Source organism: Neopsephotus bourkii, unplaced genomic scaffold (genome assembly GCF_033783945.1).
Source record: "Neopsephotus bourkii isolate Nb327-2 ecotype Australia unplaced genomic scaffold, CSIRO-AGI_Nbou_v1 NB_1749, whole genome shotgun sequence".
NCBI lineage: Eukaryota > Metazoa > Chordata > Aves > Psittaciformes > Psittacidae > Neopsephotus > Neopsephotus bourkii.
Genome location: NW_026902223.1, coordinates 4,634,906 through 4,662,726, shown reverse-complemented (window position 1 = coordinate 4,662,726; position 27,821 = coordinate 4,634,906). Strand labels below are relative to the sequence as shown.

Sequence of the window (27,821 nt, the reverse complement as noted above, 5' to 3'; positions counted from 1 at the left end):
CACGAAAGTCAAGTATGTTGGTTCCCCCGTATGCAGTAGTTCTGTCTTCTTCACTGAAAGGGTTAAAGATCTGACTCTGATCTGAACCTCCAATACAAGTGCAAATTGAAAGATGTAAATCTGATCTCGCAAGTCTAGACATAACCGTCAGCTGCTTTTAGCAATTGTTTTGTATTGATTTTCATGTTCTTAGTTTTATTTAATGAATAGGTTATTTTTCCTTCCTCTGTAATTCTGACCTTATTCCATAGAATCTCAATCTGCAGCTCCCCTCTAACTTGCAGAAAAAATCTCTTCCATAACAGGTTCAGAAAGCAGTTTCCTGTGAATTTTTATGGGGATGTTATGAAAATTAGGGTTGCATTTTTGACCCCATTTGATCAAGCATCTGGCTTGCACTGCTCTGCTTGGTGATGTTTCTTTCCCCCAGCCTGACTTTGATAAATACTTTTGGTAGGCTGCTTACCCTTTGCAATTCAAAGCATTAGAGTTATTTACTACACTCCTGCAAACTTTCCTATTGTTTTCACTGTCCTTTGTATCAAATAAGTTGAAGACCAGCACCAGCTTTGCAGCAGATTGATTATGTGGCTGTTGATGGCTGCTTCTTTTGGTAGTTTTGAATTTCAGTTCAGAGTAAGAAGAACTGTGCAAGTACTATAAAATTATATCTTTCTTGCTTTTATTTTCCCTTTGCACATGATGCTTTTATTAAGATGATATACTATTTTTATTTGCCATGAAATCTTAGTTCTACAAAACTAATTTAGTTCAGATGGCAATACTTGACATATGAATTTTTAAGAACTTTGATGTCCTACAGGACAAAATTCTTTTCATGCACCTTTAGTCGATGAGCTGGATTTTTACTGTCAGTAATATTTACTATTTTTTCTTTGCAGCATAGTAGTACCCCACTGTGAGCAGATACCCATTGTAGTAGGCACTAAACCCACATTTATTAGCAGAATTCTTGCCCTAAGGAACTTACAGTCTGGACATAAACATATCGAGGAGAGGAAAAGAAGGACTGTTTATTCTTCTTTTACAGAGGAAAAACGTGGCTGCAGGAGCATGAAGGCTCAGATCCACATAGGCATTTAACTGCTGTTGAAATTGATTCAAGGTCCACGATCACCCTTTGTATAAGTATGAAGAGGGCGGGCACCAAAGTTAGATGTACGCTTCTGAACAAAAAATAATACAAGTAAAAATAATATAACCAGCGACAAATACATGTATACATATGGCAAATCAGGATGATTTAATCTATTGGTAGAATACTCTTCCAATATGGGTATTGGCAGCAAGAAAACCGACTGTATGCATGGAAATTCATAGCTCAGTGATCTGATGATCAGGGAAATTTAAAAGGCATTTCAGGAATATAATCAGAGAAATCTTGGAGGTTCGTGTTTGTACTTGAAAGCTAATATTAGAGGCTGCAAAGTTCACTGGCCCAGACTCATGGTTGTGTGGAGGTTTTGTTTGCTATAAACAGAGTTATAAATACATAGTTTATAATACTTTTGTTTAACATGGAAAATACCCTTTAGAAGTCCAGAAGCTGTATGACATGTACAGTGTGTGCTTCCAACAGAGCTTCTCATTGATCTGCTAGAGATCTTGGGGTTTGATCTCTGCCCAGTGGATGCCCCCAGACCAGAAGATGACCCCTAGGACTATAAAAATAAAACACTGTTTTAGCTAGGGACTTCTATAAAAAGCCCTTTTGACTGATTAATCTTAGAAGAAAACATAGAGAAGACTCATTAAACCATACACTCGACATGGGAGGAATACTTGGAGACCTGGTACTCTATCTGGTTATGTCAGCCAAAAAAACCCAGGGCAAATACAGGGCTTGAAAACTAAAATTATATATAAGCTTTGTTGTTTCCTTAGTAGCAGCCAAAGTGACATAAGCCAGTTCACTCCATGTGAAACAGCACTAAAATTGAAATGGCATCATTTCTCTGAGCTATCCAGGCAAATTCTGTGTTCTCAAGAAAATTCAGTGTTTCATAGTTTGTGAGAAACTTCACTTTTATTATTGTCTTGACAGAGATTATGGCATAAAGATAATTGGGTAATTTGAAGATCAATATAAAATCTTGAAAGTTAATGTTTTCCTAATAACAGCTCACTCTAAGACATATCTCTATAGTTACCTTACAGATAGTTCTGTTTCAAAGCTAGGAAAGGAACTGCTTTTACATTATCTCTCTGGATAACAGAAAATCCCCAATAATTAATGCCAGACTCTCAGCTCTGATAGTTTCATTGAAGCCATTAGGTGGATGCCAGTTTACATCATTTGAAGATCTGACCCAGCAGGTATAAAAATGAATATGGCAAGGCAAAAAAATATGAGCAATTTGATATCAATAAAGATGTGCCTGAGGTCAGCAGGGAAAAAGGCTTTTCAAGTTTCCTTTGACTCTTTTATTCTAGGGAAGAACTTTGTTTCTCAGTCACTGCGCAGGTAATGTACAGCAAATGATAAATTATGAAAGAAAATAATCTCTTGTAATAAACTCTGGGCAGAGGCCCAAGTGTTTGTTCCTAAAACATTTATTTTTCCGCAGCTGTATTTGTCTGTGAACACAGCGATGGTTCTAAAGCAGCTACTACAAAATGCAACATCTTTGGAGTAAGAAACTGCTTTTAGTTAGGGACATTTTAACAAAGAGGTTTTCCTTTTTCAAAACTTGAACTTCGACCTTTCTGAAATCTCGCCGTCACAAGTGACAAATCCCAACTGTTCAGACAAAAAAAAAATTCAATTCAGAAGTTTGAATCAAATTTTTGACACAGAAAGTTACTCAGTTGCCCAGAAAAGAAACTGTAATAGATCAGAGGGCACGTTAGTCTCTTACTTTAAGGAGCAAATGTATTCAATAGCTTGCATTGAAACTATTGTCACTGTAACTTATGTCTGGAAAAGATTTAGGAATAATTATTTACCAAAGAAATGTTAAATCAGAATTTGCTGTTAACTCTAAGAGGGGATGCTTTCTTTTTATTTCACTGTAACACTGGCAAAAAACCTCAATTCAAAATTTTTGTAAGGAAAATCACAGTTTATAGAATGATCTGGGGGGGGGAGGAGAAGCTCAGACCTGAGATCTGAATGTAGAAAATGGAGTTTGAATTTTGGAAAGCCACAGGGCAGGAATATTGCATTAAGGGGTAAGGGTGTAGCCCCACATGTGATTAATTAGCTGCACCCAGGGGGAGATAAAAGAACAAGCAGCTTAGTTGAGAGGGAGAGAACTGCAGGGAATAGGGCTTGATGTGGAAGTGCTGGGTCAGGGGAAGGGGCTTGCTCTACCAGCTAGATGAAAGGCCTTGTGGTCTACACCTGCTGTGTAGACAGCAGCAGAAGCTCTTGGAAACAGAGGTCTTAAAGAAGGCCTGACAGCAGGGTTTGGTTTATCTGTTTTCTTTATTGATGACCCATGTTTGAACAGTAAATATGTTCCTTAGAGGAGGACACAGTGATGGTGAAGATGTTTTAAGAAGTGTGACTAGCTTATATCAGAGCAGGGAAACTGAGGCAGGAATGTTTGAAGGTGGAGTTGTTGCTTGTGTCGTAGTGAAGTACTGTCTGTTTCTGCTAAGTCTGTCTCAGACTGCTCTCTCTGACTTTGCTTTGCCTTCAGAGTGTGGTGAGCAGTGGAGTAATTTGGAATGTTCTCCAGATCTCTTACTGAAAGTGAATAGCAATGATAGTACTGGCTGCTAGGGCACTACAAACAGGAGTGAATCCTATGGAGGTGAAGTTCCTTGTCTAGAATGGTTTGGGTGCATGCTGGGGCCTAGCCTTGTTGTAAGGAATGAAATATATGGAATCAAAGTGAAATTCTATATGGGACAAGAAATGGGGTGGTCTTTATAGCAGGGTGGTCTTACACTGAGGTTTAATGTATGTACAATATACAAACATTTTTGACAGACCATTAACACCTATAATCTTGTAAATATTTGCAATTTTCTAGATCATAAATATAGCTGCATAAGCAGTTCTTTCAGGACATCATTTATACTCCATTAAAGGTTAATTTACAAGTTAGTACCTTATAGAAAGAAGATATGTGTACTTTTATGTTAACTTTCTGTAAAGGGAGACTGGTGTCTCCAGCAGCAATTTGTAATTCTCCTGTGACGCTCCCAGTGGCACTATTCAAAGCACTATTTGAATTCTTTTCATCAGCTCATGTTCACAGCAAACTTAATCTTCTGTTTTGAAGACAGAGGGAGAAAGAAAGAGGGGGGGAAAAAAGAGCAAGATCTTAAGTCTTCTGTCTGCGTTCCCAAGCATCCAACTGTTTGTTTAAACAGTCTCCCCTGACGCACATTCTCATTTGTCACAGTGCTGATGATACCTGCTGCTGCATCTTAACCCAGCTCCATTGGCTTGGCTGTGCCAGAGTCTTGGTTGTTAAGGGGGGCAGGGAGGGAAGACGTAAATAGTAGGGGATTGACTCTGTGGGCTATGACTTTATTCACTGTAATGGCGTTTGTGCTTTCTAAAGATCAAAGGCCAGAAAAAGGGTGGGGGCAGGGGGAGAGAAAGAAAATTGTTCACTCTAGACCTAGTCAGGAGCTTTCAGAAGTGCCTGTGAGAAATTAGGTGCCTCTCCATACATTTGATCATCTAACTTTGAAATCCTGATGAGAGAGGGTAGGGAAGGATCTGAAGAGAAGGGCAAATAACAACTGATAAGTTGGGTCCATTGGGGAAGAATGAACAAGAAAGGTTTCAAATGTAACTGATTTATTTTCTTTTTCTAAACGACAGCTTTCCTTGCTGAGTCTGGGAGGTAAACAAGTGAGTGCCTTTAAAAATTGCAGTTAGCTGCAGATATATGGGGGGGGGGATGAAAACTGGCCCCCCCGAAAACTTGTAAATGCATCTACTTTGTTGTCAGTTACTGGGATTAAAACAAATCTTTCTCAAATGGTATGGCATGCGTTACTAAAATGATTTCTATGGTTTTATTCACCTTCCATGGGATTTCCCACAAAAAGAAAAGCTTTTTTCTTGTTGCTTACTACATAGTATATATTTACCTTTGTTATTCATATCTTAATAGTGTAAAGATTCCAGCAGCATTTTCTTTCCTGTTTCAAACAACTGTGCATGTTGCAGAATGTTCCAAGCTTCTATTCCTCATATAGTGAGACTTTTTCAGCTGGTTTCATACACAAAATGAAGAGTGGGCGTTATGCTTGTTTTAAATGATAGTTTGTTGTCTCAAAGAAGAACTTCCTGCGGCACCACTCGTAACCTCATACCAGTTTCTCTCAATAGTTTTAAAAATACATCTTTATTAATCCAGTTGTACCTCTGGTGTTGAATGAACTAGGCTGGAAGGAATTGGCATGTAACTTAGTATTAAATTCAGTGGAGGAACTTCTTTTATAAATGTAGCTGGGGTTGTAACTGGCTCTAGGAAGTACCTGATATGCCAGTGCCTGTGCTGAGTCCTGGTGTCACATGCATGGTTGGAAATCACTGCATTTTGCATGAACAAGGAGACACTTCAACAGGATCCAGAGAAGAAGTTGGAGAGGGCATCTTAAAATGGCAGAACTGGAATGTTGGTCACAAGTCCCATCAGCCCCCTTATGGGGGCAAAGATGTGACTCTAGTAAGTGGAGTGCTGGGTTTGCATATGCATATCAAAAATGTGGCTTTAATTTATCTTGTAGTAGTTACCCTAAATATCCCTATTATAGTTGAGGTTGTAAGTGGGTGGGCAAAACAGGAGTAATCAAAGATATGTCCTGTTCACTAGGGAGCTCATCAAAGAACAGCTTCTTCCTACAGTCACTAGTAAAGCAGCTGTGGTGAAGGAGCATGAGGTTTAATGGCTGTGTAAAGGCTTTAATACAATTTAGCCTTAGAAATCAGCCTCAGTGTATGCAAATCCCTTCACTATTTTTTGGTGCAGGGCTTGCTTGCAGATCTATGGCTGGCAACTGAGAAAGCAATACTTGTGATACTTCTTAGTGTAGATAAGTATTTCACAAGGATGTTCGCCACTCATCTTGCAATCTGTGAAAGGACTGCCTTTATCATCTGTCTGGTCATTTCTCATGCCTCTTGAGATAACTCTCCTCATATCCTTCAGAAATAAGAAAATCTGAAGAAATCCTTTCTAGTACCATTTTTCCATCCCTGCCTCGTAGCTCTAGAAATGTGCAGTCCCCATTGTTCTAGTTAAGGGCTGGGCCACACCTTAAGAGGGTCCGATTTCACCTTACTCTGTATGGTGCACAGCTGAGGGATGGCTCTGACTGTAAGACTTTGCTCCTGCAGCAGCTTGAGGTATGAGTATGTAGCGAAGTGCTGATGCGTTTGCAGGGTCAAGCCCAACACATTCACTCTTGGCCTTCCTCTCTCTACATTTCATATATAAATGTAGACAATGGAAGCTAAATAAATAAAAAAATCATGAACAAGTGAATATGTGACTACCTCAGTATGTGAAATCTTTCCTGAATTCTTTGGGTTGAATCCAGAGTCACACAGGTGCAGAGCTCAGAGAGTGCAGGCGTCATTTGCCTCTCTGAATTTTACAAGTTGTGGAGCCTTTAGGCTCCTCTATAGAAATCTTAATTTAAACAAAACTTTAAGGTCATAAAAGCCTGAAGATGTAGATTAAAGCAGGATCTATTCTATTAGCTTTGTTTCCTAGAATGGAAGCAATTTCAGCTACATTAGGAACTTAAAGGAGTGTTTGTTAATTATTAAACTCGCGGTTTAGAAATCTAGCAGACTTGCTTGGAATTGCATGAAAAGCTATTTTGTATGTAAATGGGTGCAAAAGTATGTTCAGTTGCCCAGTCTTTGAAGTAGCGATATGTCACGTATATTCAGGAAGCTTTCCAGAAGGTTACTTGAGGACACCACTGATGTATAGCATCTTTCTGCTGATAATTGTGTATATTTTATGATGAATGAAGCTCTTGCATCTATCAGACAAGTATCTTTTCCCTTTTCATTTAAAGTGTGATGAATGGACATAAGAGAGCAATTTTTCTTTACTGTTATGAGGGAAGGGAAATGTGCCAGCACTTATGAAATGACCATGTTCTGGTTTGTTCATGACACAATTGAGACATTGATCAGAAAGGGTTTGTTCCTTCAGTAGCAAAGTTAATGAGAGATTAACCGGTGCTTTGCAGTCGGATCAGAGCTGTCATTCCACAGTACTATTTTGCAAATTCTCCAAATTGCTGCTTTTATAGTAGAGTATTAGTGTGAAAGAAGACATTTGAATGTTTTCCTGTCACCTCTAAAGTACTTTGTTATAATTCCAAATACAAACAAGCAATTTCACCATTGCAGTAAAACTCGGGGTATAATAAGCTGTCATTAAATTGTTTTGCTTTAAGTAGCTTGTAAATTGTCAGTACAATTTTCCTGGGTAACAGTCAGATCTCTTGTCCACGTAATAGTTTGTGAGTTGAAGATACTGACAACTCATGTGGAATTTGCCACACCCCTATGTTTCAATATACATCAGAACTAAAAGGAAGAGCTACCAGAGCAGTTTATCCCAAATCCCCCTCTGAAATGATGTATTTTGCAGGACTACTATCATGAAGGTGAGCAACAAAGCAATGAGAAGACCTAGATCCTGAGTTTTCTAAGAGAGAAACAATCTGTTATCTAACATTTTTTTTTAGGAAGTCTGATGCACCTTTAAAAAAGTCTTCTATTACATTATAACCAGACAGCACAGAGGTAGTAACTGGGGCATCTTTAGACTGTAATAAACAGTTGCTAAATTTCCACAGAAAACCTCAAATTGAACAGTTGCACAGATTTGTTATTTTATAATATGTTTTTATTACTCAGAAGCTACTGGAAAGCTCTTTATCCATCTCTTCAATAAACTTCTAATTTTTCTTATATTCCCATGTATAATACTTCAGCCAAAGGGCTGTAATTATGATGGCTTTACAGGAAGACAAAATGCTTGAGATATATATATATCTCAGAGGTCCTGTGTTGTTTGTTTATACTTTGAAGATCCAATAAATTAGAGTGTTTCTTTCATTGTTGCATAAAGTCTGTGTAATTATGTCTCGTTCAGCTTTAGGAAAAGCAAATTCCTATTTCCTCTGTTACAGAATACTCCTATGGGGAGGGTGTCCTATTTTTTCATCTGTTTACAGACTGCTACTGTAATTGAAGAACTATGACCAGTAGTCACTCTTGAAAGTCCTGTGTATGTTTTCCTTTCCTGGACCCTGTTACAAATCCATTCTATAAAGATAAATGTTAATTCATCCTGGACCATTTCTTCTCAGATACACATCTACTGGGTGTTTTGAAATCATTTATTAAAGTAGTGGCTCACTTTCTTCTACTGACTGAAACTTTATCAGTTTAAACTGCAGAGAATCTAAAAGTACAGCTACTCATAAGAAGGGATAATTCCATCACTGAAATTACATTTTCATCTATCTTAGTTTCACTGTAATCTATCCTTTGTCCATCTTTTGGTACTGAATTAAATTTCAGCATCTCCTTCTGCCTTAGTCTTTATCTTGGAAGAATGCTGCAGATGCCATAATAATTTATTACTTCTAAGTGTCTGCAGTTTTTAAACAAAATGCGTTTCGAGATTTAAGAAGATCTTTCTCCAAAGCAGTAATAGGTGGATGTTACACATTTTGACTCTGACAGCAGCTTATTGTTGATATGATGAGATCAGTGGAAGTTAAGGAAGCTTTTGGCTTTGCTGTTCAGATTTCATAAAAGATGACAGCAAAAGAACATAAACAGGTGAGATGTGGGTAATAGGAACAAGCTGCAGAATGTGCAACCTGTAGCTAAAGCACTCCACATCTTCTGTGCTGTCCAGCAAAAGAATTAAAGCAATCAACATGCACTCTTGAAGCAACCGCTTGGCTCAAATCCTGTTCCACGTAACAGTGATCAGTATCATTAGATCATAATTTCTGATCCATGAGTGGTCGACTTCATTTGTTGAGGTTTTTTGAAGATACTTTTTGCATTGTTCGTTCTCAATATAGTATTAGTTTCAGAGCAGCACAGATAACATAAATGCCATTTTTTGACCTGTTTTAATCCTGACCTATCAATTGCAAAAGAAGATGTTTTCAATGTTCTTCATTTTCTATTTGTTCCTGAATTAGTAACAGTGCAAAATCCCATGTTATTCAAAATATGTGAAACTATATCAGTGCACTGCCTTGTCATCTTAGACACAGAGGTGAAAATGAGTTTATATAGAACTAATATAAAGTTATTTTTATATAGCACTAATGGCATACAATTCCATTGTAATTACTTTCAGACTTCACTGACTTTTGCATTTCACTCATAAGCTTAATTTTCTCACCCATCTGTGTATGCTCTTCAGTTGTATTAATTGTTCCATATTGAAAGACACTACTTGATAATTAGTTGGTTGTATAATTTGAAGCAAATGCTGTAGTGAATTTTGCCTTTCTTTTAACTCAGAAATCATCTGCAAGCAGTTTTCTCTAAAGTACTGTTTACAGAGAATTATTTACCTGGTAGTTCTACTGGAGGAAATACAATTGCTCTCTAACCATGTCTAAAAGACTCATTGTGTGTATCTAACATTTTAATACATTCTAATTCTCTTGGTTGCTCTTTATTAGATGGACGCATTGAGACAGTAATTTTCGGTACAGCTATTCCTTCACTTTCTGCACTGCTTTTCAAGGATAAGAAAAGTTCCCGAGTTATCTCAGAGATAAGTCACTTACTTGTTCGATTGGAAATACAGTTCAGATGCTTCTTTGGATAGACCAATGAAAAAAACCAAAAAGAATTAACTCTCTTGTGGAGCATTCTCAGGCCCACACCTTTCAGGCAGACAACTTTTACTGCAAATTCAAACCTTATCGCTGCAACCCTGTTTTATTTTCTTGTATACTTGTGATCACTCATTCCACTTCACATTTCAAATGTATTTCTGGTACACAAGTAGCATTTAGTTTTTGCACTGTCATCTACTGTAGGCACCATGTGCACGATTGGAAATGTTGCCTGAACTTAGAAACCGCTTTCTTCTACAGTTTGACAACTGATTGACAACACAAACCAGCAGTAGCTCGGTTCTGCCAACATTTGTTAGGGTTGGTGTTTCTGTTGTGTTTTTATCAGTTGAATCTAAGGTTGAAGAAAGATATTATTCATATGCTGTGAGGTTTCATACTGGTAACCTCTGGATTCTCCCTATCCAAACCTATAATCAAAGAGCTAAGGAAGCTCACAAACTATCACATCTTTAGCAGATACCTGAATGGCAGTAACTTAGAGGGGTGGTTATCATTTGCTAATAAAATAGGAGCCCCCATTATGGAATGTAGATCATACTGTATCGAGCTGTGGAACGTCACTTAAAATTAGAGAAGATTCATCTCACTCTAAAGCCTGAACTCCTTTTTTTTTTTTCCACGTATAAATGATTCTGGCTACAAGCAACCAGCTGTATTAATCTCCTCACTATTCTCAACAGCCTGCTGGGCAAGATGCTGCATGCTAAAAGCACATTTGGTTGTTCTTAGAAACATGGAAAAACCCTGATCAGAATTGATGTTTTTCTCATGGTGTGAAGCTGTGACTGAATTATTTCTCTAAACTCGTATTAGAACTACTTGGAATTCCATGAATCATGTTTTTTTTCTATTACTTATTAAAAAGTTAAATCCTGGTATAGAGGGGAATTTAGGCAGTCTTTGTGCTGGGCTGGTGCTGTTGAGCTTGTATCTGTGTTTCATCCACTAAAACCTAACTGCTTCACTCGTCTTTTTCTGTATTCTCCCAGCACAGTTTTTATCTGATATTTCAGAGCATTTCATTTCTTAGAATGCCTATCGGTTTGCATTGTCAGGAGGTTGGTTGTTACTGTCTTGGGTTTTTCATCCTTCTAAAGAATCCTTTAAGGACTGCACTTGTTTGAACATGATTTTCTAAGTGTCTGAATATTCTTCAGAAAATAAAAAGTTGTATTTAAACCATGAGATTGTGCTCCAATAATGGGCTCAGTAATCAGACTTTTCTGTGATACTGAATTGCTGATACTTCAACTTGTTGCTGAAGCACAGGTACTCTTCTTGGGAATAAATAGGCACAGGAACAATATTAATGTTCAATTCTAGCTCTGCCACAGGTACATTGAGTAACCATTGGACAAATCACTCTCCCAACTTTCCTGTCCTATTTGCAATCCACTGAGCTTTCGAGTTTTGGTACTTACACAGTAATTCCTGTACAAAACTTACATTTCTGCAGTGAAGTCAGTGTGAAAATGTATCTGAGTGTTCTGATAGAATATTGTAGAAGGGATTACTCTGTTATCAAATGCTTACTCTTTTTTAATTTCAAATGGAATTTTTATGGTGTTTTTCATGGTTGCTCTTTATCTGTGATTCAAAGTTGCAGTCGTTCTCTCTGGCCTGACTCCCCCCCCCGTAGCTCAATATTTCTGCCAAGAAAATTCACCTTATTTATATTGAACAGTAGGCAACAGAGCCATCTGCACCGGCAATTCCGGGACTCTTATGATTCATGTTTAACACTGATTCTTATGAAGTGCAGCTGGAATAATCAATTCGACCTTCTGTTTTTCAGCAAATTCATCTGAAAGATGAAGCAAGTCAGAAAATTCATTCTGAATACTGATAGTGTGTAATTCTCAAGTTCTTTCTAATTGGGGCCCCTAATTAAAACCAAAATACAGTTTTATTATAAAGTACAGACAATAGAAAAGATCGAGTGCGTACAAAGTATTAGAGCACAAGGTTTTTCTCAGAGGACTGTATATAAAAAACTGTCATCCATCTGAGAATCTCTTAATATTTGACAAATATTGGTGATTTAAGTTGCACAATTAGCTGTATATTTAAGAGAACAGAAGCTGAGGCAAATTGTAACACAGCTAGCACACAGTGAGGTATTCACATTAAAACTGGGCTTCTTGAACCTTTAACTTGTTCATTAATCTTCAGGACTTCCTTTCTTAAAGAAACAGGTTATTCTACCTAAAAAGCTGTTGCTATCAACTCTTAATACACCATCATGTGAGCAGAAGTTTGTTAACAGCATCATAATGTAATTGCATTCATGTTTTGAAAGGAGATCAACAACATCACCAAAAGACAAGAAAAAATAAGTGCTTTAATTTCCAAGCAGGGTATGCACCTTTGCCAGTACTGCTCAGATGAGTTCGGTGATGTTTTTTTGGGGTTGGGTTTTTCTGTTTTAAATGTTAGTCAAGAACAGCATCTGAATTAAAACCTGTGGGCATTTTTCCTGCACCAGGGCTCAGGTGTCATTGATCAGTGATACCTTAAGGGTAGTTCTTTTGCCAGCACTTAGGATCTAAAAGATTTCAGTTGGATTCAGTGTCACCTATAAGCGATTCACTGCATTATGATATAAGAGACTTCTGTGCTGTAGGTTACTTTTATACAAGTTATCTATGAAATACATGCATACAGATCATGCCCCTTTTTAAATTGCAGAAGAAAGGTGCTCAGCGAGAGGTTTCACATTGTGTGAATTCAAGTAATTTTTCCTTATAGCACCTCATAATTTTTCTGAACAGAGAACATTAATCATTGCAAAGTGTGTAGAAGTTTGTGTGATAGCTGTAAGACCACCAAACTCTGACCCTGGAGGAAATGAATTCCTAAAGGTGAAAACCAAGTGTTTTCTTAATTAAGCCACCTAAGCTGCCTGGGTTTGCAAATATATATTAACTCCATTCAGATGAAGTCAGATTAGCACTTCTAGCTACAGAGAATGTTGTTCCATTGGACCATGAGTCCTTGTTTCAAATCAGTTTTAGATCTTGTAACACAACAGCAAATTATTCTCCCCATCTGTCTCCTGGAACAACTCTAATGAATGTAATATCTGGATGGTTTTTTTCAGTCCTGAAGGGATAAGTGGCTTGAAGGCCACATCACAAGTGCTTTGCTAAGTCAGAATATGGATTTCTGGAAATAAACCCAAGAATCTTATGGCCTGAAACAGATTCTCTTTGACCTCTTGGAAAACAGAGCAATGATTACTGCAACCTGCCATGAAAACTAAGAATTTATTTCAGCTTTATTTCCCACCTTTGGTGTTGATTAATGTGGTAGTTAGGACATGGGGAAGATGGAGGTATGGAAAGAAAAAGTGTGAACTAAATCCATCCAAAAAGTATGTGCTCATTAGGGACCAACAATCACTTTATATTCTGTCCTCATTTCCGCTGTTGGGGGAGATGGGACTTGTGGCAACAAAGTGAGGACTAGTAATAATGTTTATTGCTTAGCAAGAGGCTGACATAATGAATTGAAAGGAAACAGATTCATCAGTTTTAGGGCTTAAGGAAAGTGAAGAGAGGATGTTTTCATGAACTCTATTCTAACTGCTACATAAAAGCCTCCACTGCAATAAAAATGTGATGATTTTTACAAATTATGCTACAGATGTCCCATATTCTACAAAGGAAAGATTTGGTTGCACTTCCGTCATTTGAATTCTAGCTTTACTGAAATGCTGGATTTCAGGAAAGAACAATTGCATACTTTGAGTTTAGCCAATGGTCTTGCTGTGCCTGACAGGCAGGTGTCCTCGACCCTGTGCATTATAAAAGGCTTTAACAAAAACTCTTGAATATCCATGTATATTGCCTCTGTAGTAAACCTTGAATCCACCTGATTTGAAAGCTATCATATATGCTCAGTGAAAATGAATGTTTAAATGAGCTTTTTAACTCCATGTGAGATAGAATTGCACTGCAAAGCCTGGAGTTACTTCACAGCAATCACTTGTGTTCTGTTTAGGTTTTGCATTGCTCCTGTGAGACGCTGGTTTGGAACTCCTCAGAGTTATTTTCATTTTAACTAAAATGTAAATGAACAGTCACATCAGACCAAATGATTGCAGCATGGATTCCAGCCTGTGTAAAACTATCATAGCTGGGAAGTGTGATGTTTCCCTATTACAGAGATGACCCATGGGAGTTATTACTCACAAAAGCTGGTCTAGTGAGACAGATCTTGTGGTTCTTTCTCTGATGATGCAGACAAACGGCTGTTGTTATGAATTGTTGTTATCTAGAATAGTCTGTCTCTATCAGGATCTGCACAATTATTCTCCCCACGTTATGTTAGGTTATTTGAAAACAGTCCCCTGAAGGGCAGCTATCACTCCTTGGCTCTCCAGTCTATGGATCAGCTTATGGTTGGGAGTCAGGGAGTCTCGCTTGGTGTACTATTGCCGCCAGTGCACTGTTGTGGTCATGATTGGCACTTGCTGTTCTTCAACCTTCAGCAACCCCACAATAGAAGGATCTTCTGAGAGACCAGGCAAGGTGGACAGCTGCTCAATTTCCTCTGTCTCCAAAGCGGCAATACCGAAAACCCATTGGTACCCTTTTGGGTCTTTGAAGTACCCTCTCCTGAGGTAGTCTATGCCAAGGATGCATGGAGCCTCTGGACCAGTCACAATGGGGTGTTTTTGCCATTTCCTCCAAGTCAGGCTGATTTCAGCCTCCAGTACAGTCAACTCTTGGGATCCTTTTGTCACTCCACGTAGCATTAGTTGTGTGATGTGTAGAGGAGACCCTGCCTTTGAACATCCAGCCCAGCATGGGCAACTTTCTGAAAGTGTAGTTCTTGAAATGCATGATTTTAATCACTGTAAACTATTTGTTAAAGGGAAATCATTGCCCTCAAATTTCTGCTTTGATAAGGCAAGCAAGCTGCTCTTTGAGGAATATGCATTTAGTGAAATAAACACTGATTGGGGCTCACAGAATAGGAGGAAGTTGTTCCTCTGTTACCAAAGTTGTTTCTTTAATCAGTATGAAAAATATGACTCTTGTTTAGTGCTTTGCAATAGATGTTCTTACACATCAAGTTTTGAAGAAAAAGGAGAGTCACCATCAGAAATAGGCCTTATGTTAGTAAGTGCACTGCTAGCCACTGTAAGCAAAGCTGCAGTGATCCCTATCTAATTTGTAAGGTCCTTTTGGTCTTTCTAATGGCCATGTCACAACCCTAAAAGTTGTTCTGATCTTTTAAGACAGCATCAATTCATAGCTATAGCTTAAAAAAAAAAAGAAAGGGTGCTTCCCTGGAGTCGTGTGTATCTGCTTCTGTTCAGCTTTATTCCATGCTTAATTTTGGTAAATCCTGGTTTTTCCTTATTCTCTCCTAATCTAGAAATTGCCAGCTATGAAGAACTGTTAATTTCTGTTTGTAAAATGTTCTGCTGCAGCTTGGATTAAGTGCAGTGCAGCTGGGAGTAGTCATGGCCAAACAATACGTGGCATAAATTAACTGTGTATGAAGTGTCTGACTAGATAGCATAATCAACACAAGACTGACAAAAACCAGCACACTGAGCTGCTCTTGCTGACAACTTCATTATTCCTATGATGTTCAGCTGGGTAATTTGCTTCTGAAGATCAACAATATCTTCAGATACATGTGATGGTCTGTATGTTCTTTTATACCCTTTCTGAAGATGTATTTGCACAGGTTTAGGTTTTTCCTAATATGGAGAATGACTGCAGGACCTGTTAGCAAAGAGTGTCCTGCTCTACCTTGGTTTTGCAGTAGGGCGGCATTTCCCTCAAGCCATGTCCATGAGCATCTCATGGTACGCCTGTGGATCGCTTAGGATCCACATGCTGTTCTTTGATTCCTTGTCTCAAACAGTAACAGCTTGAAGGACCTGACAAACTTTTTATATGAAGGGATTTCTGTTTAACTTACACTCCAAATGATCCCAAATAACTAAGTACTGTTTTGTGCCTCAAACGCTCCAGGTCTGATTCTATTCCACTGCAGACAAGGATTGTTTTTCTCTGGAATCCTCCAATTAAAAAGACTGGGGGGTGGGGGGGAAGCCACTTTGTTGAAAGCAAACTGTACAAAACTCATGCCATCTTTGAAGAATTCCAGCCAAACAGTTCTGCAGTCCTACTAGTTCACTTAAACCCATACTGTGAAATACAAGCAACCAGGGCTTGCAGCTCCAAGGCACTGTTGCCATCCAAGCTGCCACAAAGCAGGAGAACTCCTCGCCTCCATGTCCCTTCCTGTGGAAGTGGGAGTCTGCAAGTCCCAGGCACTGACATATCTGCCAGCTTCAGGCCTGCAGCAAAGCCTGTTGAAATCCAGGTTGTGCTGAGATTAGGAACCACGGCAAAGGCAGGAAGCCTGGAGGAGCTGGGGCTGCCAAGCTCGGTTTCTTTTAGCCACTTACATCATGGGTGTCTCAAATATTTCAAAACACTTGGTAAAATTATTTCATTGGGAAATTTTCTAAACTTAATCCAAAGACAATTATTTTTTCTTCACTCACAATTTCAGAATTTCTTGAGTTTGATCACGTCTATGACTGATGAACTGGGAAATATTTGTCTTTTTTTATGAACTTACTGAATACTTCTGTGTCTCTGTGGATAATAGGTTATTTGCTATGGATCTGGATCAAGAACACCGGCGAAAGAAACTAGTGAAACAGTAAGACTCAGATCAATGTCCTTGAGGAAATACAAGAGACCAGGGAATAGGACAGGGAATTAACAGATTGGCAAAAGGATACGTGTGAAAGATGATAGGTAAACAGGGAGCCAGAGAGGCAGAAATTGCCAAACCAGAGTTGGAATTCACTACAGTAGCTTATATGTATAAAAATCTGCAGCAAAGAGTAAGTGTGGAGACAACGATACACTTCTATAGGCTTGTTTGGGATTTGGGGGTTTGGATTTGGTTTTTTTCTTAACCTTTCCTACTGTATATTTTTGGCTGCATGAGAAAAACACCTCCATATCTGAGCAGTCACTTTAACACCTTTCTAGTCATGGATTTCCAAAAAGACAGCGTACAGATGTCAGAGTTGGACTGACCATGCTACTTTGGGACAGAGGCTGGAGAGCCCATTCCCAGTTATCTGATCTGCCTGGCTCCATTGCCTGACCCCAGCCATGACAGGGTAGAGGATGTCACATCTGACGTTTGAGCAGTGTTTGTTCTTTTAGGGGGATCATGAAAAGTCTAAGATACAGCTTTGTCTCTAATGATGTTGACAGCTTTGCCATTGACTGATTAGGAAGTAAAGTCAGGCTCCACATGAAGTTTTCAAGTTCTGCAAGTCTGAGTTTGTTTGCTCCAGACTTCCCACCCAGTTTCCAGACTGTTGGTCTATCAAGTGTTCTTCACAAGCTGAGTGTGTGCATAGCATCGAAACACAAGGTGATATAAACCAGAGGAGCGTTGGTTTCTGTACGTGAAGGACGTGCTTGCTACTGAGCTGCCATCTGCAATTACCCTTTGGACGTTGTGTACTTTGGGACAACGTGATACCTGTGTGTGGCTTCTGCTCCATGGACCACATGAGGGGTTTGAAGACCTGGGTGGATACTGCCATCTATTGATTGCCGACGTGAAAATGAGTGGCTCCAGCTACCTTGAGACTTCACACAGAGCAGCTGCGAGTTTCCCGTCCTCTGTGTGAGAGCAGCCTCCCTCATCCCAGAACTGTGTCCGGTGTCCAGAAGAAACAAACAGGACTTGCTTCGTGGAGTTAATGGCCAATACAATGTGATGCTTGGCTGCTAAAAATATCTGTGGTGTATAAAGCTGAGAACAATACAGGATAAACATTTTCACAGTTAATCAGCTGACTTGGGTGGCCTCTCTAAATGAAGTGTACTGCTCAGTGTACATCTTCAGGATATCTTCACTTTAGCAGTAATAATAATAATGACAGCAACTTGTGGAGCCAGCTCGTGATGTGTACTGCATGTAGGTAAACTTCAGAGTGATGAAACATGGAATGAAAGTCTGTCACAACAGGTTAAGTAGTGTAAGTACAGCAAACAAAATAATCTGTTCAATTAGTATGAAATACAGGCAAAGGAAATAATAAATGATTGAAATCTTTGAGCCATCTAATGGAATCACCAAAAGCTAAGAACAGTCAGGTTTCTGTACAAGATCAGGCTAACAGATGTCCTTACATGTGTTTCATCATAAACCCAGGGTTTTGGTTTCTGTAGATCTTAAAGTCTACTTCACCTCCAAATGTAGGTGTCTCTCACACTTTTTACACACATTCATTCAGTATTTTTAGTAATTAATTTCATGGTTTTATCATTAAGTAAATTCATATTTCTCTTACCTTCTGAGTGTTGCTTTATATCTTCTGGCTTTTGAACAGCTTAATAATAATTTAAGTTCATATGACAAAAAGGTTAGAAATCTGTTTGCTTGATATAAACAAACTAATTGTCTTTCATAGAACTAGCTTGGCAAGAAAACATCTTGTCTTTTAATGCTCTTAATAATATTTGAGTTGATGTGTTTAAGCATTATAAATATTGAAATGGCAATAGCAAAAGTTCGACTTTCCACCAAGCTGAAGGGAGAAAGCAAAGGAGAGGGGGGAGTATTGCCCCACAATGAGCAATTGCTAGATAGCCTGGTTTCAGTAAACACACTTCAGGGTTTTGCCCTGAAAACAGCTGGAAGTTGAGAAATCCCTCACAAGTGAATTCCATAGATGGGCTCTACAGAGACCAAAAAAAACTTAATCAGGGATTTTGACTCAGAAGAATCATCCCCATTCAGCACAGCACTGAAAATGGGATTTTTCTGCTTACATTTAATTTTAACTAATTTAGACATCTCAGATTTGCAGCATGCTTCTTTCCCAGATAGTATCCCAGTGTTAGAGAGGTATTCAGTGGTTTTCGAAAGAGTTCCTTGGCAGGGAGCAGTAACCTCAGCCAGCCGTCCTGCAGCCTTCTAGCTACTGGTCCTTGGAGCAGCAGAACAAAAGAGGGAATCCCGTACACGATTAGCCTGTGATGTGCATGGTGTAGGAGAAGGAATGTTGTGCGTAGCTCATTGTCATCACACTTTGTAGTTCTCTGCTGCAGCAAAATATGCAGGGAATATGCAATATAATAATATATATGCCATTTGGGAGAGACTTTTTAGCAGGGTCTGTTGCAACAGAAAAAAGGGTGATGATTTTAAACTAAAAGAGGGGAAATCCAGGCTGGATGTGAGGAAATGCAAATGTGCATACAGAAAAATCATTTTTTGGTTGGGTTCACATCCATATTAATTCAAAAATTATATAGTAAGTCCTATGAGATACAAATGTCAGGCCCAAGATAAATTTTAGCTTCTTTGTCAAAAGGGTGCTATTTGGTATGAGGTACAGTACCCCTAACTTGGTGTTGAAGGGTGGGAGAATCAGACTGGTCACTGGCTTTTGGGAGGTTTCGAACTTCAAACACCATGTCTGAATAAAGCAAGTCAAATTTGCCCAGCAGATTGCCACAGTAGCTCCATTATCCCTTCAAAAGCAATAAACCTCACCTTTTCTGTAGCTATTAATAATCATTGGCTATGACAGGCTCAGGAATCAGTGTGTTGCAAGTTTTGTCTATTGCCAGGTGCTCCTCAGGAGTGTTTTGGTTGCATGAATTTAACCCACTGGACTCTTCAGAAAGGATACCTGTTTCCTAAGCTGTTGTCTTTGCTTATCATCTACACTAGTTTTAGAGGTCTAAGGCTGGGTACAGTTATTCCGTACTCTGATTTTGGAACATCTTTGTGGGGTGCTGTGGGATTCAGCATTTGCCTTTTTTTCCCTATGGTAGAAAAAAAAGTATTTTGAAGTGTCCCCTTTCTACAATTTTTGGAAGCTCTTGATGCAGCCATTACAGAATCTGGTTTAGCTGGAACAGAGGCATCAATAAAATGTTTTTTCTTATTTCTTTAATAATCTTAATTTAAGCATAACCTGTTCAGGCAGGGAGCTTCCAAATGATCTCACAGATGTCCTGTAGCTATGGATGCGGTTGCTGCTTTTGTTTCTATGATTGCAGACAGCTGTAGTGATAGCTTGAAGAAAGAAGAAACAATACATCACATGCAACATGCATTAAAGGACTGAGTGTAGGACTGTGATTCTTCCCTCTTCCCCCCTCCTTCCCCCCCCACTTTTATTGATTTAACATAAAACTAACTGCTTTAAGATGGCTGCATTAGCTTCTTTTTGCTACTACTTCATGGCAAATTAATTACAATCACAGTTCTGTTTACTCTGGCAGTAATTATTTTTCCTACTCGTACTCTGTGCTGCTGATCAATTTTAAGGGATGCACCAAGCTGAAAGCACACAGAACTCGAATCATCTTTGCCTATGGAGGCAAGAGCTTTATGTATCAGTCATTCCTGTAGCTGCACAGGTAGCTAGGACAGAGTTAAGGTACCAAATATTTTACTTGTGATACAGCACTATTTGCTTTTAAGTGCTGGTTTGCCCTGAGATCTTATCAATGAGCTTGGACTTCAGTAATTGCTTGTAATAAGCTTTTTCATATCTGATCACTCATGCAGTGTAAGGAAGAGGTTTTCTCATTTTGCCCAGAGGCTGAAGCAGCAGAGACAACAAAACCAATGTGATTCATCAAACAGTGACAGTGGACAATTACCAGCAACTTGTTCATGCTTTGCCTGGGATAGCCTAAGCTGGTAAGTCACGTTTAACTCTTTAATGCATTGATTCCTAATTATTAGTTTCAAGTGTAAAATTGTTTCATAAATTTATGTTTCATAACATATTTAAGAGCACATATAGTGTTTCATTGTTTCTTGGCTGTTGTATTTTCCTAAAGCTAATGCATTTCCAGCTAGGCTGTGTCCTGCTAGTGCACCTGTCTGTACAGTGCAGCACGTATGTGCCACATACCACAGACAGTGATCTAGAATTTAGCTATTTAATTTTTTATTTCTTTCACTGCAATATGCTTTTAAAAGGGCATTAATACCGGATCAGTATTTGCCAATCAAAAAAGTAAAGCTTTCATAATGGTAACAAATTTATATTCATTTGTATTTGAATTTGGCTTTTAAAACACCCTGTTGCTGGCCAATAAAACAGTTTTTATGCTGAGTTACCTCTGAATTAGTACTGCACAGCTCTGCTCTTCTTTTTTGTCCTTGTCTTGATGATGTTTAGGTTTGTGTGGTAAATGCAAATTGTTCTCTCTGTCATGAGTTTATTACTAACTGCATGGTATTTGGAGTTCAATGACTGTACTCTTGGAATTAAATGATTTTAAGAAATTGAAACTTCCTTTAAGAGCATTCCTATGACATTTATTGTGTGTTTTTATCCATAATTTGAGACTGATTCTTGACCCATACTTTATTGATGAAAGGAAGAAATTCTTGCAAGCAAAGGCAAGAGGAGAAATTTATATGGGATGATCTGTAGCTCCATATACTAATAAAAACTATGGAAGTGTTACTCTAGCTGAGAACAAAATTATTATTGTTACTAATTATTATTTATTACTATCATTAGGTAAATTGCTGAGTTTCTTTAAAATCCCAGTAAGATGGGCCAGTGGAAGATGAGTATTCATCTTTGGGAATAATTAGCTATTTCTTAAGCTTATTTGTAATAAATACTGAAAACAAACAGAAGCATTGAAGCCCTGCTAAACAGAGACACGTGTGAATGAAATCTTTTGACCATCTTAAAAGGAATTTTATTTCATGTTTATCCTCCCAAACGGTTCCACAGATGCAGCTGTAAAACAAAAGACTGTCTTCTTCTAAGTTTGCCCAGTATTAAAACTCAACACTTACAGCAACTTCCATACAGTTCTAACTGTACCCACACTTATTCCAGCACATGGCTCCAAAACACTCTGGCATGTCTGGAACATTTGTGAGTTGGCATTGGTGATGATAATTTTAATGTTTTGCTCTAGTCTGATGTTAACAAGCAGCTTCTCATGACAGAGACTTTGATTTGCTCTGTTTCTTGGTTTCTACTAAGCCTTTCTATCTAGTCTGCTTTGCAGGGCAGAGAATAAAACGCTTCATTTGAAGAGACAGTGATTTCTGTTAGTCCTTGTAGACACTGCTGAAATGCATGTAATAATTAAAAGGCAGAAATAATTGCTTGTGTGAGCCTCACATTACCTTTATTCCATAAGCTCAGAGAGAAGCAGTCCAAAATCGTTGTAGTATTGTTACTCCCTGAGTCCCAGAAAGCTCATTTCTTATGACATCCCCACTTGCATATTAGTTTCAAGGATGCAGCTCACATAATTCCCTTCTGATTGCACACACTGTTGTTCTAATTTATCAAAGTCTTCTCATCACACATGTCAATTATGTTTACTCCATCTCTCTTCATTCAGAGATTTGGTCTCTCTTCAATACCCCATGAGCTTGGAGAATATGCGAGACTACTTGTAATCAGATACTTTTGAGCTCAGGACCACAACATACAAATGAGAAAAGAAGGTGTAGGAAGCTTATGAGACCTGGGTGGTGTCTTTCATCTTAGGGGCCAGTTCATGTCACCAAGCAGCCTCAACAGCAGGGAGAGTGTTTAGTAAAGAAAGTTTTTATGATTATAGTTATTAGAGTCTGGTCCTGCAGTCTGCTCTACTTAGGCACAGGCTGAGACCATAAGAACAGAAAGTTACAGGATTTGTAGCATAGTACATATTACAAAGAATCTAAAGACTATTTCCAGGAAAAGATAGTCTGAAAGGATAGCCAGGCCTACTGTCGCATCGGTGAGGTCTTCCAGGAAGACATTCTGTCTTATAAATGTGTACACACTCTTATCAGGGGGAAAAGGAAATGTGAAGAAATTTGTCACCTTTTCAAAGACATCCCTGGGGATATTTTCCTGTGCTTGCAGTTGGGTTAAATCTGGTTCTTTGTTTTCCTTCAGAAAGGCAAAACTATTCCCAGAGAGTTAAGTACTAATTCAGTTTTTCCTAATAGGGAAAAATGGCTGTAATCATAGAGCATAGAAAGTGCTGTTTAATTATGGGATAATATGGAAATCCTATTAGGCTAGTCAGTCTTGGAGAGAGGAGGCAGTCCCTCTTGGAAGAGTTTGTAGTCTAAATGGACAGGGCAAACACAGAGCAGGATATAGTTACACAATACATAGACAAGGTCAATGCCTGTTCATTAAATGAAGGAAGAAACTGCTCAGTATGAGACTGTAAGCAGCATATATTAGATTCACAGATTATTCTACCTGTAAAACAATGTAAGGGATTTTTTTTTGCAATAACCTGAACACTAGTTGGCCATAGGTAGTTTAAACTAAAAATGCACATATGCCTCATTATGCCTACAGCAGAGCCCAAGTAGGTTTTCTATGTTTCAGCTATTATTTGCTCCAACTTAATACCTTCGGCGTCTCAGTTACAGAGCAGGTTCCCTCCCTGCCAAATGCTCCTCAAAACTAACAAAAGCATTCTCTGCAGCAATGGACTTTCATACGGATGATAACATGTCAGCATGTGATGCAGATTAAAGGTATGTTCATGCATTATTTCTGTAGTAGCTTGTGATGGGTTCAGAGACGAAGAAGTATTTTGAATCCAGCCATTCTTTCTGAGTGAGAAATACTGCTTGAGTCTCTGGAGAAGGAGAATCCACCCACCCAACTGAAAACACCACATTCTTTTGGAGCACAGTTTCCTAGCAGGTAGTAATGCTGGAAATAAAGCACATGTCTTGCCACAGTTGTCTGTGTCAAATGACTTGACCAGTTATAAAATTCAGTCCTGCATTGTGTTCCATAATCAGATTTTTTTTTTCCTCTCAATTGATTCAGTTTTAAGAAACCATCATACTGACAAAGTGCAGGTTATGTGCATGTTACCCAAACTGTATTGTAACATTTACATTTGGGTGTCATTTTTTCTGACACCCGCATGACCAGAACTCATTCTGTCAAAAGGCCGCTTCCTCAACTAAATGAAACCCCTTCTCCTTATACAAATTAGCAAACAGTTCTGGTCTGGTTTATTTTTCCATCCTTAATTCTCCCTCCCCATAGATACCCTGGCACTAAATAAAGAGCAATTTGCCACTGAACAAGCTCAAAACCATGCTTCTGAGTGTTCGAGCACTGTGTGTATGAAAGTGATTTTTGTCACAGAAGTCTTACAATGTGCGTTTCAATGATACAGCCCTGATCAATGATGTTAGTGCAGCAAAACCTTGCTAAACAGCTGTTGCTTTTCTTCTAGAAACCACTAGCTGAAAATGACACAGCAAATGCATAACTTAAGTCTCCTCCAGACTAAGAAGAACAGCATGCCTTCCTCCCCAAATGCTGCCAAGCGACTGTATCGGAACCTGTCAGAGAAGCTCAAGGGGAGTCATACATCCTTTGACGAAGCGTATTTCAGAGCTCGATCTGACCGGCTCAGCCTCCGTAAGACCTCAATGGTAATTACTTGATATTTATCAAATTGGTGGTTTACTGTCTTATTCATCTCCTTACTCGGTTTGCTTTTAATCTGTGCAATTTTCATCATCTTACTTTGTTCCCTGACCAGAGCTGTATGCTCTTCATAGAATTACCATTTATGATCCTGCAGTATTAAAGTCTGACCTTCATGAAGGCTAAAGACAAGCTACTTAAACACTAAAGACAAGCTACTTAAACAATGATGCTTTATTTTAGGACTAAGGTCTTGGCATTAATTTAACAAAATATGGATTTTATATCTATCTATCTATATATATATATATACACACAAGTGATTCTTTTACAAGAAAGGAAGAAAAAGTGCATTGTGAAAACTTAAGATGTCTTGGGTACCTCCAGGTATTGCCAGTCTGGGGCCTCAGCTGATGCCCACAAGCCAGTGAATAGTCTCCAACTGAAATTAAAAGTCTTTGGATCCCATTCTATCCATTTTGCCTGTTGTTTTCACAGTTTTCCCTAGAAATAAATAGCAAGGAATCCATCAGAGAAGGGGTGGAAACATTCCAGGTCAAGTTGCTAGCTGATGTATTTTCTAATCATTGGGTTTCTGTGCTACAGAGCAAAGCCAATGACTAAAATCATGTTTCCAGACAAGTGAACAACAGTTGTTCGGGTTTGTTTTCTTTCAGCTTTGGCCAGTGAAGAGTTTTCTTTCCATTCTCTCTTGCTGTGCAACACTTTCCATTCAGTAAATTGTTGTCTTGCTGCAGACATAGCAGTGTCCCAAAATAGCTTTATTCTTGAACTCATGTTTATCAAAACAAGTCTTTGCAGAAACTACTTTAATGTTTTTTCCAACTCCAGTAGCACATAGTGGACTTTTTGAGTCAAACCTAGAGCAAGTATCTTGAAAGGGGCACTTCATTTTAATTAAGCTGCATAAGATCGCATTTCTAAACACTCCAGCACTGAATCACTTACTGGAACATGGTTATTACTTACTGCAAAGCAATACTGTAGTCCTTTTCAGTATACACATTTGTGCATAAGAGTAACACCTAAATAAATTAATCACATAGCACAGCTGTCTAGCTAATGATTAGAGGCTGTAGAACTGAGTCAAGGGAAAAGCAATGTAAAAAATGCCCCTAAGCTTTACCCAGTCACTTGTAAATGGGATTCAATTTGTTTGAATTCAGTGGTTTTGTCCTCTCAAATGAAAGTTATCCAGTAAATGTAAATGAAGGCAAAAATCAGAAAGCTCTTGTTAACATTTGTGACAATACCAGTGGGGCTAAAATTACACACATGGGTCTAAAGGCACTATCTTAACCCTCTTTGAGTTTCTTACTCCTTGGCTGAAATTCTAGAGAGTGCTTTACACTGAATATGATCAGCTTTTGGCAGAAATCTATATAATCTTCAAATACATTTCTGTTTTCTGTGTGAAAGCAAATAGCTGGGGAAAAGTTGGTCAGGTGTGTCGAGTGTTTTTGTAGACTTGGAGAGCTGGGCTTGATGCAGACATCCAAACAGGGCAGTCTACTGGCATGGCTGAAAACGGGGTAGATATTTTGCTGTCTGACACGGATGTTTCTTGACCGAAACAGCAATAGCATGGTTAGATGCGCACTGCTGTGTGGATGAGGGGATGCATACATGCCCAGTTAGAAAGGCCATATCACAGCTCCCATGTTTTTACACTCTTTGAAGTGATGAGACGTGCCAGCATATTTCAGCCTATTGCTTGTGGCTGAATTGTTCATTTGGAAAACCTGATATTTGCTATTTGGTCTCATAATTGTTTGGATTGGATGAAGTAGCTTATAAAATTCATGCTCTGTTTCTTGTTTAAATCAGTGCAGCTTTTTCAATCAGTTTTCTAATGAAACGAAGAAATAGAAATTTGCTCTTATTTTTTTCCCTTTTGGTGAAACATCCTTGCCAACAGATTACCTGGCAAGGGCATTTATGGGGAATTAACTTGAGCGTGTGCTTAGATTCTGTTCAGCAACTTAAGGCTAAAATTTCACATATACTTCAGGTATTTCATTTGGCAAGCAAAAAAAAATCCAAAGGTGCATTTTGAAAGGCACCGAGGCAGGTCTGAATTTTGACAACTGAATCTGAATCAAACGTTTAACAGTAACCCTGCAGTAATCATTCAGGTAGGTAAAATGTGCGTACATATATGTGAAAATGGCCAGATGATTTTGCCAGATGTATCATTAGGTTAATTTCAGCTGTGATACTGAAACCTCGCCATCATTTGTTTTATTATGTAACAGAGATGTTTTGTTTTCATGTAGCACAAGGAACTCCTGAGATGTAATACAGGATTTAATGAGTTTCACCCAAAACTGGAATTAAAGCCAAGCAATGGTATTGAGTGCCTGGGGTAGCACACTACAAATGCCAATTCATTTAACTTTTATGCTCAAATATCAAGTAAATTAAAAGAGAATGGCCATTCTGATCTCAGAAAAGGCGAAAACCCTGTATGAACCCAGTGCCACAGCTGTGGAAATGTGAACCAAGGAATAGCTGGTTTCCTGCCCTAAGTGAGCGCCACAAGCCTGTTATTAAGCAGCATCATCAGCAGGGCCTTTTTGTTCTGTTCTCAGACCATTAGCCCATGTTTCCTAAGATAAACTTCACTAAAAGTAAGGAAAACTAATGTAGTCATTCAGTTTACTTCAACCAGTTCCCTTTGTAGTAAACCCTTTCTGAATGTACTGTTACAAAAGTAGATTTTCCTAGCTGTGATCAGTTACAAGAGTAATACAATTTTGCTTGTTTCCTGATTGCATCAAAATGCAGATGCTTCTGAAGCTTAACTACCCTTTTTTTCCATAAACAACAGTATAGAGGAAGTTCCAAAATCAGTAGAAAATGAATTTCAAATGGGTGTAAACTGTGAGGAAATTAATGTTTTTTACAATGTTAACATAAGTTTTTGGAGAATTGGTGAATATATTTTGCATTTCTAATAATTTATATGAAAACTCAGTCTATGAGTTTAGTTCTGCATTCATAATAATGAAGTTTCAAAGAGCAAAGGAGCACAGCCACTATTTTTTCCATCTCTTTAGGTGGAACATCAGTGATCTATTTATGTTAATTTTGAGTACAGCTGTTCAGTGCATAGAATTGATTTGAGTGGCAGTTGATGATATTAATTAAAATATTTTGACATTTGAATTAAATTAATTAAAATTATTTAATTTCTAGCCAGAGCACTTCAGAGTAGGGTTAAAACACCAGAATAAGAGTAAGATCTCTGACACTTGGGATGATAAGGTGCTGGATAAACAAGGCAGCAGATGTGTGGAGCTACTGGAATGAAAAGAACTGCTGCATTGCAGTAAAAATATGTCTTTAAGTTTTACCTTATAATAAGAGAAATATGTGCTGGCCTCTATTCGAAGATTTTCTGGAGCTGTGCCCCCTCTAATGACAGAATATGTCCTTAAAGACATTATTTTGCTTTGACAGGGGGGTGGATAAAGAAAGA

The 27,821-nt window shown here is 38.4% G+C and overlaps 1 protein-coding gene across 9 annotated transcripts in view; it reads left to right on the top strand.

The window, feature by feature from the left end:
* The window catches only part of ANKFN1 (ankyrin repeat and fibronectin type III domain containing 1), a 128,083-nt gene that overhangs the window by 39,035 nt on the left and 61,227 nt on the right, over window positions 1-27,821 (top strand). For all 9 annotated transcript variants that reach the window (XM_061377315.1, XM_061377314.1, XM_061377319.1 and 6 more), the window contains 2 exons: window positions 20,443-20,577; window positions 24,123-24,324. In XM_061377315.1, coding sequence (XP_061233299.1) covers window positions 24,139-24,324 — 186 coding nt within the window. In that variant the 5' untranslated portion in view covers window positions 20,443-20,577; window positions 24,123-24,138. The remainder of the gene's footprint in view (window positions 1-20,442; window positions 20,578-24,122; window positions 24,325-27,821) is intronic.